This window comes from Alternaria novae-zelandiae, assembly GCF_023758075.1.
Source record: "Alternaria novae-zelandiae strain BMP 2774 chromosome Unknown scaffold_2, whole genome shotgun sequence".
NCBI lineage: Eukaryota > Fungi > Ascomycota > Dothideomycetes > Pleosporales > Pleosporaceae > Alternaria > Alternaria novae-zelandiae.
The window spans coordinates 2,629,046-2,645,383 of NW_026056962.1; the positions used below are offsets into that span (position 1 = coordinate 2,629,046).

The window sequence follows — 16,338 nt, forward strand, 5'->3', positions numbered from 1 at the left end:
TCGGGACCTGCAGCCTTTGTACCTATAGCTGACATGTTAGCAAAGACACGGTCCGTCAAGACGTGACCAACGGCACGTGCGCCTACAACAACATGCCCGAGGAGGTGCAAATTCCAGACAATTACAACACGTTCGGGACAAACGCAGGCGTCAGCCCGTCCGATAACTTCTATGCCCCTGCGAATGAGACGTATGATCTCTTGACGCGCCAGACGATTCCAGTCGTCCTACTGGGACGATTTGTTGACCCATATTCGAATCTGGTGCAGACCAGCGTCGAGTTCGTGTGTATGAATGCGAACAACACAGTGGAGGGAAGCCGTGTAGCGGACGAACAGACGCCGTGGGATAGTGCTGGGGCTGATATCAGTGCTAGGATGGTGGGATGGGCGGCCGGTGTGATGACGGCGGTGATGCTGGTGTTGTAAGACTGCGGTACATCGTGATGGTCTATTATGGATGTAATCGATGGTGGTAGAGCAGAGGGTCCATCTGCGTAGCCCGAATGATACGTGTATTGACTATCGGGGATGGAAGCAGGTGTAGACTCACTGCTGGGGGTTGAAGGTGGGAGGGGATGGCACGCAGCTAGTGGCTTCGTTCGGAGATTGGCAAAACTTTGGCGCTAATTCCTGAGACGCGTGCATCGCGTCACCTTCATTCAATCGAACGTACTACTCCTTCGCATCTCTCCCTCTATAACATACTATTATTATCGCCTTGTCTTTATCGCAAATTTTACGCGCATGTACGATGTTGCATTGATTTAAGCGATGATCGCAACCGTTGCGCGTTCGCGCAGCGCGTTCTTACCTAGCCTCGCCATGTGAAATATATCGGTACCGCTTTCAATGCATGGCGAATTGCTGCGCTACCGATGTTTCGCGCGGCATGCTCGTCTTTGCGAGCTGTGCGGGTTTGAAAGACCTGTTGACATTCCTTGGTAGCGAGAGGAAGCCACCCGCACCGTACGCTGATGACACAGTCACGGCGTGCTGAAATTTCCTTCCTGGCCTCCAGTTTCTCATTCCTGTGCCGACCTGCTTTCGACACTTCGTCCGAAAATTCACAGAAGTCGAAAGCATAGCTCATCACCTACACATTACCACCGTCAAGATGGCGTCAACGCTTACCGCTACTCAACAAGCCCTGGGCATCGCGGAACTTCTCGAGAATATTTTGCAACACCTCAGCCCGACAGATGCTTTGTCGAAGAAACAGATGGTGTCTCGTACCTTCTACAACTGTATCAACAGATCGGCCGCTCTCAGACAGATCTTCTTGCTTGACGCCAACCGAGTCGAAGAAGATGAAGCCGATAGCAAGCTCTACTTCCCCTTAAGCAATATCTTTCCCGCGTATGGATCTCATGAGGGGCGCGGAGGAGTCCTTATTCCTGGATACAAATACCGACCTTTTATTTTTCTGAATCTCGCAGACATCAGATGTTTTGTTCCTGCGGAGACCTACTACATAGATCAAGCTGCGGTCAGCAGAGCTTTGATTCCATCAGGCAAAGATCGGCTCCCAAGGTTAAAACACGGAAGCCGAAGTTGGGACTGGGAAGCGCCTATCACCCAAGTCCGTTCATCAGCCATACACCCATTCATCGCCCGCAATCTTTGGATTTCAGATGGTTTCTTTTGGACTGGCTTTGGCTCCCATGCAATAGTCTTCATGGAGGACCCCTTACCCATTTCGAAATTGGGCCTCTCTTCTACCCTAGTCTCGCGAGTGATCGAGGAGATATTGTCCCAGGTACAGAGAAGCCCTACCGCTAGTTGGATCAAATCTACGCTCTCGAATCCCACTTTCACCACCGTCAGCTTGGTTATGCACGGGGAGATCTCAAACTGCTCTACCCGGGTACACTTTGTTCATCGCTTCAAATACTTCCGTCGCGCTACTGGTATACTCGTTGGAGATCTTGTGATACTTCTCGCCAAGTACTTCGTCGAGCGGCTCGAAGGTGCTGGGGGTTCTAACGCGCTCTACGTCCCCCAACAAGATCTCGCCGCGGCTAACGAGCTCACGAGACTACTGGACCCAGTCGGTCACTTCTACTTGAGCCAAGCCTGAGCCAAGTCTGGATTAGTACAAGCAGTCTCACTGTACGCGTGGTTTGTCTCGCGCGCTGTCTTTCACTTTGCTGGCTCGTGCTCAGGCTTGGCAACCCACATAAACGATTGCGTCGCACGGCCAAATGACTTGCCTCTCAAAATACAACCTCTACGCGCCTGATTGAACGTTCGCTTTCGACCATCGGTAGGCTCACAACGATCGATATGGACGACATAAACTCTCCTCCACTCGTACACGGCGATCCCGCCCGCGTCTTGGGCGTCACCGAACTCCTCGAGAATGTGCTCTGCAACCTGAGCCCCGGCGGTATCCTCAGGAACGCCCAAGCGGTCTCAAAGTTCTGGCGAGACTGTGTGCAGGGATCAACCGCAATCAAGAAGAAGTGCTTCTTGATCGCCGACAACATGAGCGAAGAGAAGACAGACCGTCGACTGTTTCTGGGGGCGGGCCTTCCTGACTTGGGCAAACCTCTAGTTGCAGACTGGAGTCAATCGCGACATACTAGGAGTATTAGCCACATGACAGTGGTGACACCGGCTACTCTTCGCGCCTTCTTCGCAGACAACCCGATGTCTCGTCGCGGTCAATACAAACAGGCTATCCAAGATTACTTCGAGAGGCTGGACAGCGACAAAGAGTTGATGCGCTTGACGACTAACATGGGCCGTGAAGAGCGCATGTACGATGGCAGCGATTACGACTCGCGTCCTTACGAGTCCCTACTCGATATGTCACATGCAAATCCGCTACTTCGCCGATCCTGGAAAGGAAAAGGCTCAGTTGTCTTCACCGGCTACGGAAAACACCTCATCTTCGCTCTTGGCGACAACTACTCTGAGGCCTGCGACTACTTCACACATATCCGAACATTCCTCGAGACTGTCATCCATGCTAGGAGCGCCGACCAGTCGAAAGAAACCTGGAATACTGTTCAAATTTGTTCACCTGCCGTCACCAAGCTCACTATTGCCATCTGGTTACCTGGAGGCCCGGACATGGCTCAAAGCTTCCTCAATTCGTCCGGTGTCACAATGCTCGACTTCGCACATATGTTCATCATAGCGGTGCGAATAGCTTTACAAAGCTACGAATCAGTTGATGTGGAGCACTGGCTTGGCAACATCCATCGACACAAGCGAGGTGGCGCAACTTGGAAGAGGTCGATGCGCTTATACAAGAAGGAGAGGGACCTCATCGAGAAGTTGGTGGATCAATTGGAGAAAGGCAGATGGTATCCCTGATTGCCATGGTTCTCGTCTGCTAAGTCAGTTCTCCAAAGTCACGATGTCTAGGTCTCAAAGACTTCCTGTTACATGGCCTGTGGTATTTGGGCAAGACTGATATGAGCATGCACGTCATTGTAGATAGTCAAGTGTCTAAAAGCATGTATACCTAATAAGACATTTCATGTCACAACGATCTCCGTGTGCCTGTTGCTGATAGTCGTGTGGTGCGTTCCAGCTTTCCTCGGTTTCGTATCGTGTCTACGTGAATGACAGCCCATGTACAACATCTGGCAAGCTATCAACCCCATGTACCCTATGCATCAACCCTACATAGTCGTCCCTGCTGAGTAGGGAGTCCTCCCGTCCCTTCAACGAACCAACTCTCGCTACCCACACCCGTAACCGCATAGAACAACCCCCAAGGATCTCTTCCCTTCTTGATCTTCAGAAGCCTATCGTAGTTATCACCATACATGCTATACTGAAAGTTCGGCTCCGCAACATCCGCCTCATTCATATACGCACCACTAAGTGGCGTCGCATCTCTCAGCTTCTGTATATACGAGTTGAGGCGTGCATGCGATGAATTCCAGAGCTCGTCAGAGAGGGTAGCATCGTACTGCCGACTATCGAAGCCGGTCATGTGCATGACTGCGTTGCGGAGATGCGGCGAGACAGCAGAGTCGGAGCCGGGATAGGCGGCTGTTTCGTATGTCGGTGCGTAGTCGACGGAGTGGAAGCTGTAGCCGCCTTCTTCCACGAATGAGCGGATCGCTGCCATGGTGGTATTGAAAGTCTGGGAGGCTGGGTCTGCAAAGTTGGATCGGGGAACAAGCCGGCTCACAAGACGGCTGTTACTAGTACCACCGCTTGGGCCGCCGGGCAGGGTACCGAACTTTGCATATGTGCTCCAGAATTGCGGCTCGGGGTTAACTAGTGGAATTCCAATATTGTTGAGATCTTTGATGAGCGGCGCCATGAGCTCTCTCATTTCTTCGACGGTGACGCCCGGCTTGGTAATTTGGTTGGAAAGAGTGAAGGTGCGAGCGGTTGTCGTGATGTAATTTGACATGATACCTTTGGCATCATTGATGCGTAGATTATGCGAGAAATAGACCTTCATACCTTTCCAAAAGGTTTCATTGGATACGCGAACGGTGGTCTTGTCGATGTTGGACACGGGGCCGGTCTGGAACGTGAAGTCGCTTCGTGCGACTGTCGTAGGCGGATACGCTTTTACAATCGCAGATGTAACGATGCCGAAGTTTCCTTAAATATAGGTCAGTATCGGAGATAGTTGTGGAAGTACGTTAAAAGCTTACCAGGCCCGCCACCCCTAATCGCGAAGAACAGGTCCGCATTCTCCATTGGATCTGCATGCACAAACCTGCCGTCCGCGGTAACAAGCTCTAAAGCAAGTACCTGGTCTGCCATCAGGCCATACTTTGAAGTGATGTACGAAAATCCTCCGCCTTGCATGTAACCGCCATAAGCTCCAACAGTCGAAGACCCGGGTGCTAAAAGAGTGATACCATGTGTACTCATGGCGTCATAAACTTCATGTTGTTCGAGCGCTGCTCCAACTCGGGCTGCTTGACCATCGTACTGACCAACTTCGTAAGTCGGTAAGTACTCGAATGCTTTCATGCGATGCACCCACACTTGAAGTGCGCCACCGCCGGTGTTTCGGCCGAGGAAGTCATGGCCGGTATTTCTACTATAGTCAGTTTGGAGCTGGTATCTTTCCTGAGGACGTACTTGATCGTCAACCGGATATTGTTGTTCCTGGCAAAATTGACTGCGAGCTGCACGTCTTGTACTGTAGTAGCATTGACGACAAATGCAGGAAAGCTGACGAGTTTGCAGCCAGACAGCGGAGGTGTGGCGCTAGCTGCAGGTACGGGGCATGGATTATGTAAAGTCCACTGCCCAAACGGTACCAGTGGGTCTTCCTTGCTAGATGAAATAAGTTAGCTTTCGACCGAGGGTAAGGCTTGCAAGTACATACGCGAAGAGAGCATCGCTTTGACGTCGCCTGACGTTTGAACACTTTGCAGTATCCTTGTACTCGCCCTCATAGCAGGCAGCAGCGGATGGAATACCCTTGAGCAACGTTCCTCCGAGACTCATGTTCAAGGCACTCCACTGCGTCGATGATGGCCAGCCTTCATAGCCTGGGTAGCTCTTGCACGAAGGTATATCGCCCGTGCTTGCGTTACCAAAAGCTAAATCAGGGTTATTCCCAACGTCCAAGTCGGTCAGTTGTATACTTTCGTATGCGAAGTTGTACGCAAAAGCAGCTTGCGCCACAAGAAGGACTGAAAGAAGTGAGAGCCCGGAGACCATTTTGGAAAGCGCAAATTCAGAATCGCGATTAACAATGCTAGAGATTTTACAGGACGAAGCTTACCCTCTTGGAGGCTGCCATCATGAGGCCTTATACAGGCTTTCGGTAACTGTACTGGCAACACCTCTCTCCTCTACTGTTCGTGGTATGCCCCACAAACATAAAAGCTGTCGATGGCCAGAGTCTTGGGGTAGTACAAAGACTGTAAAACCCATATCTTGACTCGTACTGTCCTGTATGATGCGGCCTAGTTTTCTTCTTGGCTATCCGATACGGCCCGGACCAGGCGTGTTTCCACATCGGACGCGCAGTCAGCATGCAGCCATGGTGCTTACCCGGTCTGATTCTGCTGTACAACGCTGGTGATCAATACGTCGCGCATATCGTGAAATGAGAGAGGCGTTTGTGGCGTCCGTAATCATACAGTGGTCCCGGCTTCTTGGTAAACAGTCGATGTTGATGGCTGCGAGGCTGCATGTTAAGTTTTCCCGTTGGTCGTAACAAGCGAATCACGTTGAACTGCGTCCGCATACTGGCGATAAGAGCTTTTGAATGCACATAAGCTGACTTGGTTGTCTCCCCACACACGGCGCGTAGCTTAGCCTCCTTGGACACATGATGCAAATGGGTGTGGGGAAGGAAGCATGGACGATGGCAAGATGATGCATAGCGATGCAGCACCCACAATTTGAGGAAAATCGTGATGGCTGTGATGCGAAGACGAGAGAGCCCACCTGGGCATTGAGGTGTGGGAGACTTCTTGCGATTGCCCCTTGATAAAGACGCTAGCCCACTTGGGCATTGACTAAGCGCCATTGTTCCGCTTCTCGGAAGGTTCCGAGATTCCCGTCAGCCACCATCACAGCGTCTCCGCAACTCGCCAATCATCACAAAGGCTGTCGTCATAATTGAACTCCGACTACAGCTTGTTGATCAGATCTCTCGCTGTCTGATGAAGCATTTTACATGGTCTGCGAGCACCCCCAAAGCTCGCTGTTCGTTCTGAAAGCACTATTCAGTCCTTGCCCGCTCTATTCTCGAGCTCGGTAGCGTCTTCCATGTACTTCACCGAGTGCTTTCGCTGTTCCTCCTTCATGCCCGCCTCGACATCTTGGCGACGCTGCTCAGCTGACACATCACCGAACAGAATATCAATCTCCTCCAGCGTCTTTCCTTTTGTCTCTTTGATGAAAAATGTAGCAAAGATGCCCATGGAGAGACAAAAGATGCCGAACATGAGGAATGTTTTCCACCTGCAAAGGACGAGGTCAGTGTATATCTTGTATGCAGGTTGTAGAGTCATGGTCTTACCCGATGGAGTTGATTGCCGCAGGTGTAATCTTCGTAATAACGAAATTGAAGAGCCATTGCGTGGCTGCTCCCATTCCCACACCGTACGAACGAAGTCGCGTTGGGAAGATCTCCCCAAGGTAAACCCACGGGACGGGTCCCCAAGAAGCTGAGTATCCGATGACATAAAGGTAAATCATGGCGACCATAGCGATAGAGGCGGACGAGACTGATCCAGAATCTGGGTTTGGTGGGTTTGTAGCAAGAACAGCGCCGATGATGAACATCATGGACGCCATCCATGCTGCGCCAGCCATGAGCGAGTACTTCCGACCAATGAAGTCGATACCGACGATCAAGAAGATTCCAGTCGTAATGACTTTGACTGTGCCATAGATGCCCGTTGCGAACAGCGAAGCGTTAGCTGCTGATACACCAATGGTCTGGAAGATTTGAGGAGCGTAGTAGCCTGAAGGATGGTCAGATGGCGAAGTTCAGCTTTGAAGATCTTCATCTTACCGATCGAGTTTGTTCCGCTGAACTGCTGCCAGAACATGAGCACAAAACCAGTGATAAATCGGTATCGGTTGCCGGGAAGGAGAACCTCCTTCCATGTTATGCCCTCAGTCTGGTTCAACTCCTCCTCGACTGCAGCGCGAATCTCAGCTAGCTCCTTTTGGAGCTCAGCGCTATCGGGTTGCTCGCAGCGAATGAACGCAAGCGATTGCGCAGCTTCCTCTTGTCGACCCTTTGACATCAACCACCGTGGAGACTCCTTGAGGAAGAAAAGTCCGATCAACATGAAACCACCTGGGATGAGTTGAATCGATACGGGCACTCTCCATTGCTTCGTTGACGTGGGCATGTGGAGCGCAACACCGTAATCCAGCCAGTAAGCGAAGGTACTACCGATGACTAGAAATTCCTGGAAAAGACCAGCGATACGTCCCCGAAGAGCTGGGGGCGCATTTTCCGAGACGAATACCGGGGCGATAGATGACATGCCTCCAATGCCGAGCCCTGCGATGACGCGACCTGCGTAGATGACGCCAATCTCATGATGAGCGGCAGTCTGGATTGCGGCACCGATTAGGAAGACGAGGGAGAAGCCCATAAGAGACAATCGTCGACCGAACCGTTCGTTGATCCAAGCGGCCCCGATGGCGCCGAAAAAGCAACCTGCAGTAAGAAGCGATACGACATTCGACGATACCGATGCATTTTTCGAGTCGGAGAATCCAGACGAGTCTGTTGGCAAGCCGAAGTCCTGTTTGAAAGCTTTGAGCGCGAGCACGCTGCCCATTACTCCGGTGTCATAACCTTCCATAGTGTTAGCTCTTGCTCAGGAATGGAGACAGCGGGCGCCTACCGAACAGCAGCGAGCCCATGTAGGCAACACTGGTCAGTAGATAGACCCTGCGGTTCTTGAAGAATTTGGACGGCATCTTGGTTATGTCGTCGCAGCTTTCTGGGTTGACTTGTCTGCGTGCAAAGAGAGCGAGGTAGGCTTTTCAATAAATACCTAGGTCAAAACACCAGACGCCGAGGGTGGCACCACCGGCAGTGCTGTCCCCGAGTATTGCGTCGTTATCATGTGGAGGAACCTGTCCGACCCCAGACTCCACCTTTGGCCTCCGCAGACCCATTTATCTGTTCTTCCACCAGTCATTTGTTCGTCTCTTGGATCGTTCAGGCCTATTGTCCGACTCGGTTGCTACATACTCGTGGAACAGAGCCGTTGCGACCTTTGCGAGCATTCTTAATGTTGTTTTCGTTGCGCGACGCTACAGCATGCGGCTCAAAATTTGTGAAGATAAGCCTCCCAAGCCATGTATACGAGACCGCCCGAATGCTTGGTGCTGCATGTGTTGAGCCTAGCGCTTTCATCTGAATGGCGGTATTTCTCAAGCGTCGGCGGAATAATGAGCTCCACTTGAATCTCGAACGCTAAGCTTGCCAGCGATCATAGCGCCTGCGTCCGAAGACCCTTCTCCATGGACGCATTGACATGTCAGCAAGACACCCTCGAAGACTTGGAAGACATCAGGATGCGAAGGCATCTTAGTCGTGCGGGAGTATAGCCAATATCCGTCACATCCGGTCCGCTGCGCATTGGCAATCCGCCACAGACGTGACTGCAACGTCAACATGACGGGCTTCAACAGCACGGCAGCGTTCTGGACGAAGAGCACTGGACATACTCAACTATAATCCTATGGCCAGCCTGTCCTGATACCATCTTTCAGGTGTTCCCACGATATGCACACATGCTGAGGCCTTGTCGGTTTGACCCAGCCTAAAGGGCGACGTTCATTCTGTTCGTGTCCGCAACAACGACCGTCGTTGGATGCTCGAGTGAGATGCATAATATTGCGCGCGCGCTTCAGGATGCCTCATATTGGAAGTGTAATGTTGCGTTATGAGGCTTGGCTTTGGTGAAGTACAGGTCGCTGGCGTTGGACGAGCGTGGTGAGCATAACATGAATGCTAGGCGTGGCAGGCATGGGCGTCATGGGGGACATTGGGCCAACCCGGACATTGGCGACCTTGGCGGCATTGAGTGCCGCCATCTACACCCAAGCAAAACCTTCCTATTTAGGCAGTGGGACTCACCATCATCATTTAGCCTCAATCCATCGTGGATGGATTAACATGTATCCAAAAGGAACCTAAAAGCCGAGAGAAGGCTTTCTGGAAGGTACCAGCAGCAGATTGTGCATTGGAGGAACCCGTACTGGTCTTCTCGGTCTTTTCGGCCATCTCGCTGCTGCCTACGGACATCTCCACGCTACCAACCTGAATGTCGCACATATCGGTCAACAAAAAGCTCTTGAGCGGAAGACGGAATGTACGACCGAGGAAACCGAGATAGTCGTGCGAGCAGAGATGGAGCATAAAGATCGAAGCCTACGATAATGGATGTGAATCAACTCAGCGATTGCAACGCCTCTGATTTCCAGCATAAACCCTAGTGTACAGCGTTAAGCCCATAGTCATGGAAGCAGCAGCAGAACAAATCCGCCAGGCATACGCCAAGGGCAATGCCCGAGAAAGGCAACAAATCCAGGAACAGATCCGAGACCTACAGAAGGATCTCTACAGCGACTGGGAGATGATGTTCAGCCTAGCTATGGCAGTAAGTCCCCTCCATTCATTACATACGATATGCGTTTACTAACTCATCCCCAGCCTCTTCAATGGGCTCTCATCGACGTCGGTATCGATCTCAACATCTTTACCACGCTCGCCTCATCGACAACAGCAGTAACACACGATGAGTTCCAGCAGAAGACCGGCGCTGCGCCGAATCTACTCGCGCACTTGCTTCGGTCCATGGCATCGTTTGGACTCATCGCAGAAGTTGAGAAGGATACATTCGCAGCAAATCGTGCGACACGCGTCTTTGCCAATCCGCACGTCAACGGCGCCGCGCCGCATCTGTCGAAACTCCATCTGCCGGTTATGCAAGCACTGCCTGGCTATTTGAAAGAGCATAAGTACCGGGATATCACCGATTCCAAAGACCTGCCTTTCCATGCGGCCATGAAGACTGAGCTTACACCGTTCGAGTGGATGAAGCAGGATGGCGAGCAGATGAAAGCACTCGGTCATATCATGGTGCTCGACTCTGTCGATAGCTGGGTGTCTTCATATCCTGCTCAAGACGTTGTCGGCGACTTCCAGCCCGCGGACGACTCTGCGCTTTTGGTCGACATCGGCGGAGGCTTTGGTCAACACTCCGTCGCATTCAAGAAAAAGTTTCCCGAACTACGCGGCCGCATCGTCGTTCAGGATGTGCCTTCGACACTTGCGCATGCGCCTCACGTGGATGGTATCGAGTTCCAAACCCATGATTTCTTCACCTCGCAACCTATCCGCGAAGCAAAGTTCTACTTTCTCAGACATATCATGCATGATTGGACGGATGAAGACTGCATTCGCATCCTCTCAAACATCGTTCCTGTCATGGGTCCGGAATCGCGCATCTTGATCGATGAGGTGGTGCTACCGGAGACGAAGGTGCCTTGGCAGGTCGCTATGATGGATCTTGCGATGATGGCGTCGCTGGGCGGCATCGAGCGGAGCAGGGAGGACTGGACGAAGTTGTTGGAGAGCGCAGGACTGAAGATCGCGGATGTGCATTGCTATGACGAGGTGAGGTATCATTCTGTCATTACGGCTGTGCCGAAGTGAAGCGCAGGCTTGAAAGTAGCAAAGCGGAACTTTGTAGTAGCATTGTAGAACAATGGGATGCACTCAACTCAGTCATTGCAAGATTGCAGGTGGCTTAGTAATGCACCAGCCACCAACTCCGCGGCCTTGTGCCGGCATCGCAAGTGCAACCATCACGAAAATCACGATTTCGACCAACCCAGCCCACACCGCGCCCTGACAAACTTCACACGTCTTCCGCCCTTCTCTCCACCATGGCGATCTCGGAGTACGAGCAAGTGCATCTAGGAATAATCGGAGTATGCCAAAAAGCTCCGAAGATGCTAATCAACGGTTGAAGGCGGGGCAGGCCCAGACACGCCGCTCCACTAACCGTCGCTCCGCCGATAGGGTAGGGCGCATCGAGCGTTAACACGCCCTATGCGTCTGGTCGCTGTCATAGATGCGTTTTTTGCGCCAAGCTACTCTGCTAGATGAGGAATGCGAATCCGGGTGTTCTTCGTTGTCGTATAAGGCACGGTAGGCTCGTGTGGTCGACGACCAAACTTCTGGACGACGGATAAGACGTCTTTCTGGTCCACGCTACGAGCGCTTGACGCAATCTGCTGTTGTTTATCTTTCGAACGACAATAAAAGGGTAGAAGAAGGGGTTTTTGCTCAAGATGGATCCAATCGCCAACCCTGTTGTCCAGATGCAGGACATTCCGACTACGAGCGACGGAAGACCTTATGCTTATGAGGAGCCTGATGAGATTTGGGATGGATTGAGAAGGACGGTGTCGAAGATGACGGGGCGATCGAAGGCGGGAAGCGAAGCGAAACAGTCTGCGCATCACGAGATGGAAGTCAGATCGCATGGGCGCACACGGTCGCATCGGACGCAGCCTATCGACGAACTTGATGAAGAGCCTGGGATACCTGTTGTTGACGCTGAAGACGATTTCCCCGAGGGTGGGCTACGCGCGTGGCTTGTTGTTGCATCTGCCTGGCTGATGCTATTCCCTTCTTTCGGCTTCATGGTGTCTATCGGCACACTTCAGGACTACTGGGGCCAGAACCAACTTTCGTATATGTCGGCACGTGATATCGGATGGATCCCATCGGTCTTTGTCTACCTTTCACTTGCGCTGGGTATATGGGTTGGACCGCTCTTCGACCGGTATGGACCGCGATGGATCGCTTTGACAGGGAGTGTCATGTTTCTCCTGATGATCTTCCTGCTTGCTGAATGCGATAAGTTCTGGCAGATGATTCTCTGCTGTGGCGTACTGGGAGGATTTTCCGGCGCCATGCTTACGACTACGAGTCTCGCGGTAGTTGCGCATTGGTTCAAGGAGCGACGAGGTCTTACGCAAGGCATCGCTATGATGGGTAGCTCTGCTGGTGGTCTGACGATTCCGTTGGTCTTGCGGACTACTCTCCCAAAGTATGGCTACTCGTGGTCGCTTCGCATACTGGGCTTCGTCTTCCTCTTTTGCTTCATCATCGCCAACATTCTGATGAAAGCTCGCATCCCGCCGTCTGCCGCTGCGAAAAAGAAAGCCATCATCTCACTATCCATCTACGGTGATCTGAGATTGAGCTTGTTCACGCTGAGTGTCTTCGGTTTCGAGGTCGTTCTCTTCGGTGGACTGGGCATCATGCCTACCTACGCAACGCTGAGTACGAACTTCCCGCCTGACACTGGCTTCTACCTCATCGCGGTACTCAACGGTGTCTCCTGCCTCGGCCGATTGCTACCTGGGTATGCCGCGGATAAGATTGGTCGATTCAACACTCTGTTCATCATGATCGTCTTCACCTTGCTCTGGATGCTAGCCCTATGGTTGCCTCTCGGTACAACATCGCTTCCAGCACTATACGCTTTCGCAGCGCTCTTCGGCTTCGGAACAGGTTCTTGGATGGCGTTGACACCCGCATGCGTAGGACAGCTATGCAGGGCAGAGGAATTTGGCCGATACTATGGAAGCATGTACTTCATTGCGTCCCTCGCAACGCTGGTCTGCATTCCAATCAGTGGAGAGCTTGTTGAAACAGTTGGACCCCAGCCAATGGTAGCCTTCTTCTGCGCGATTCTCGGTTTGAGTCTGATCAGCTTCTTGTTCAGTCGATGGGCATGTTTGGGAAGGCGTTGGACGCTGAAAGTAAAGGTCTGAGCGATTTGATAGATGAATTCGTCATGCTGGGAAACAAGCACGCTATGATGCTACCCACAATTCTGTTGTTGAGCGGACCGAACTAGCGTAAAACAGCACTGGTAGTGCGAACATCAAGAAAACTTCATCGCGCTAAGATCGGCCCCTTCCGAAAAATTCACGATTTAGTGGAAACTAGTCCAAGTAACAAATCACATGGCTACGCTTTCCACCTGTCAAGAAAAGGTCTACAACTGAGTAAGTCTATCGATAAAGCGTGATAGACGTCTAGCCGCTTCAACGCTGCGGCGAGGGTCAAACCTCCAAAACCACGCACCATGATGGGTACCTAGGAATTCGTATAGTAGTTCCCAACTGCATTCCGCGCCACCACATGGTGGTCCAGGCTCGCAACAGATTTACATGACGTGCTTTGATAGCGCCGAAAGAAATTTGCGGAACGAACGCGAAGAAGAGTAAAGTATAGTACATAGCACCAGAACAACTTCATAGTGCGGTCCCTGTCATTACCTGGGTACACATCCCCGCCACACTACCGCCTGTGCGTTCTCCAACAATACCCCAGAGCCTTGTCTCCGCGGTCACATCGTAGTCGACAATGTTGGACCAAATTCGCCAGCACGACATCGAAAGCTCACCACACATCGACCACCATGGCTCCGACGACGGCAAACCGATTCTTGAACCGCAACTCAATGTTGGTGGGCATGGTGCTACGCAGCGGCGGCTTAAGAACTATCATGTTACGATGATAGGGTTTTGTTCCGGGATAGGCACTGGTCTTTTCATCGGAACGGGATCTGCGTATGCGAGTGCTGGGCCTGCGGGTCTGTTGCTTGCGTATTTGGTTGTGGGGAGCGTACTTTGGTGTGTTATGCAGAGTATTGCGGAGTTGGCTACTGTGGTTTGTACTCTTTGGTGTTGAGTCCCAAGGGGCAACTGCTTACCGTGATGCAGATTCCCACTGCTGGCTCGTTTCCTCATTTTGCGAGTCGCTTCATTGATCCGGCGGTTGGATTCTCGCTCGCTATAAGCTATGGGTATTGTTATACCATATCCATTGCTGCCGAGTGCTCGGCATCCGCTATTCTTGTCGGATACTGGACTGATATGTCGCCTGCTGTTGTCATTTCCATCAGTCTGATTCTTATCCTGGCTACCAACTTGCTTAGCGTCCGCTGGTTCGGCGAGTCCGAAGTCGTCGCTGGTGCAATCAAGATTGCATGCTTCCTTGGTCTCATTCTGGTTTCCATCGTCATTACCTCCGGAGGAGCGCCAAACGGTGAAACAATTGGCTTCCGCTACTGGAACAACCCAGGCGCTTGGGTGGACTACAATGGTATCTCTGGGCCAACAGGTCACTTTTTGGGATTCCTAGCATCATTCGTCAACGCAGCTTTCTCTTTCATTGGTGTCGAGGTGGTTGTTATCACCGCTGCTGAAAGCATCAACCCTCACTCGGCCATCCCAAAGTCGGCCAAAAGGGTCACATTCCGCATCGCCCTTTTCTACATCCTAGGCGCTCTTTTGATTGGAATTATCGTCGACCCGAGGAACCCCGGACTCGTGTCAGGCACTGGAAACGCCAACTCTTCACCCTGGGTTATCGCGATCAAACAAGCAGGCATCAGCGTCCTGCCTTCGATCGTTAACGCCTGCATTCTCATCTCTGCTTGGTCGGCAGGTAACTCATACTGCTGGGTCGGATCCCGTATCATTGTCGCAATGACCACGGATCGCCAGCTTCCACAAATCTTCGGTCGCACCTGGAAGAACGGAGTACCGTACTACGCGGTCCTTGCATCTTGGCTCTTCGGACCTCTCGCATATCTTAGCCTGGGCGAGGGAGGAGCAGCGCAAGCTTTTGGATGGCTAGTGAGTCTCAGCACAGTTGCAGGCTTGATCGCCTGGGCAACATTGTGTTTCTGCTTCATCCGATTCCATGCTGCTATGAAAGCGCAAGGACTCAGCCGGGATAGCTTGCCGTGGAAGAGCCCCTTTCAGCCTTTTACCGCGTGGTATGGTTTCATTGGATCCACTATCATTACGTTGATCACTGGTTTCCCTGTTTTCCTAAAGGGAAATTGGAGCACCGGCGATTTCATCGCGTCGTATATTGGCATCCCACTTTTCATTGTTCCAATCATCATATGGAAGCTGGTGCACAAGACCAAGGTGCGTAAATTGCTCTTTCCGTACGTTGAACCTGCTGACATGATGTAGTTCGCTCGTGCTAATACCATCGATCTCCACTCTGGACGTCTTCGGTGAGTGTAGGCTGTGCAACTCCGGATTCTTCAGCGCTGGATGTTTGCGATTGATGGGAGTGGGCATGGAAACACTCGAGTAAGTCGTACTAGAAGGTAGCAGCTGTGCGTGTGAGCTACACTAAGTCCCACTGAAATTGTCTGGGAGCTCTGCGTAATGAAAGTCTACTACAAACATGTCTTGAGAGAGGACTTTGGTCGGTGTGATGAAAACTTTGAAGCTGACGTCTGTCCCGACTACGTAGTCTATCCGAAATCGCCCTGAATCGTTCTGTACGGGCTTTGACGAGGCACTAGCATGGACTGCTTCCAGATTCACGGTACCTCGCTCCCAGATGGCATCTTGAATATCACACCAGGGCTGTGGCTTCTCTGCCGGCGCATCTTGTTCGCATCCAAGGGATAGACAGATCTTGTATTTAGTAGTCTGCCCTGCTCTATTGGCGAGGCTGAATTGAAGTTCCAGGGATGCGTGCCAGGACCAAAGCCTGATGTCATTAGCCTTGCCCTGGAGGATGCTATCTTTCTCATTCCAGGCTTCTTTGGGGAAGCATCGGCATATCTCAATGCCTTCTGAGGGTTTGCGAACAAGGAATCCCCGTCGGCGCCAGAAAATGTTCTGGAGAGTCGATGTACGAACATTCCGGATATATATTTCTCTGGGAAGCAAAGTAGGAGGTACGTGTCCGGATGGGATCAATGACACACTGGTGCTGACGTCGCGAAAATAAAGATCGGCAGATAGATGCACCAAAGGGATGATTACGAGGTGCTGGAAGTCGTGAACCACGTGGCAT

The 16,338-nt window shown here is 51.8% G+C and overlaps 6 protein-coding genes across 6 annotated transcripts; 4 read left to right on the top strand and 2 right to left on the bottom strand.

Annotated features, from left to right (window-relative positions):
• Positions 1-2,600: 2,600 nt before the first annotated feature.
• On the top strand, positions 2,601-3,323 carry J4E88_001894 (uncharacterized protein; the record flags this gene model as incomplete). Its single annotated transcript, XM_049395561.1, has 2 exons — positions 2,601-2,609; positions 2,679-3,323. The coding sequence occupies 2 exons, from the start codon at positions 2,601-2,603 to the stop codon at positions 3,321-3,323; spliced, it is 654 nt and encodes a 217-aa protein (XP_049259425.1).
• A 298-nt stretch (positions 3,324-3,621) lies between these two features.
• J4E88_001895 (uncharacterized protein) lies at positions 3,622-4,742 on the bottom strand (the record flags this gene model as incomplete). The annotated part of the gene is made up of 2 exons (XM_049395562.1): positions 3,622-4,577; positions 4,631-4,742. 2 exons carry the CDS (start codon positions 4,740-4,742, stop codon positions 3,622-3,624), a joined length of 1,068 nt encoding a protein of 355 aa, XP_049259426.1.
• A 1,928-nt stretch (positions 4,743-6,670) lies between these two features.
• On the bottom strand, positions 6,671-8,248 carry J4E88_001896 (uncharacterized protein; the record flags this gene model as incomplete). The annotated part of the gene is made up of 3 exons (XM_049395563.1): positions 6,671-6,908; positions 6,967-7,414; positions 7,465-8,248. 3 exons carry the CDS (start codon positions 8,246-8,248, stop codon positions 6,671-6,673), a joined length of 1,470 nt encoding a protein of 489 aa, XP_049259427.1.
• Positions 8,249-9,940: 1,692 nt separating this feature from the next.
• J4E88_001897 (uncharacterized protein) lies at positions 9,941-11,139 on the top strand (the record flags this gene model as incomplete). Its single annotated transcript, XM_049395564.1, has 2 exons — positions 9,941-10,081; positions 10,135-11,139. 2 exons carry the CDS (start codon positions 9,941-9,943, stop codon positions 11,137-11,139), a joined length of 1,146 nt encoding a protein of 381 aa, XP_049259428.1.
• A 641-nt stretch (positions 11,140-11,780) lies between these two features.
• On the top strand, positions 11,781-13,274 carry J4E88_001898 (uncharacterized protein; the record flags this gene model as incomplete). The annotated part of the gene is made up of 1 exon (XM_049395565.1): positions 11,781-13,274. The coding sequence occupies one exon, from the start codon at positions 11,781-11,783 to the stop codon at positions 13,272-13,274; it is 1,494 nt and encodes a 497-aa protein (XP_049259429.1).
• Positions 13,275-14,384: 1,110 nt separating this feature from the next.
• J4E88_001899 (uncharacterized protein) lies at positions 14,385-15,497 on the top strand (the record flags this gene model as incomplete). The annotated part of the gene is made up of 1 exon (XM_049395566.1): positions 14,385-15,497. The coding sequence occupies one exon, from the start codon at positions 14,385-14,387 to the stop codon at positions 15,495-15,497; it is 1,113 nt and encodes a 370-aa protein (XP_049259430.1).
• Positions 15,498-16,338: the final 841 nt, after the last annotated feature.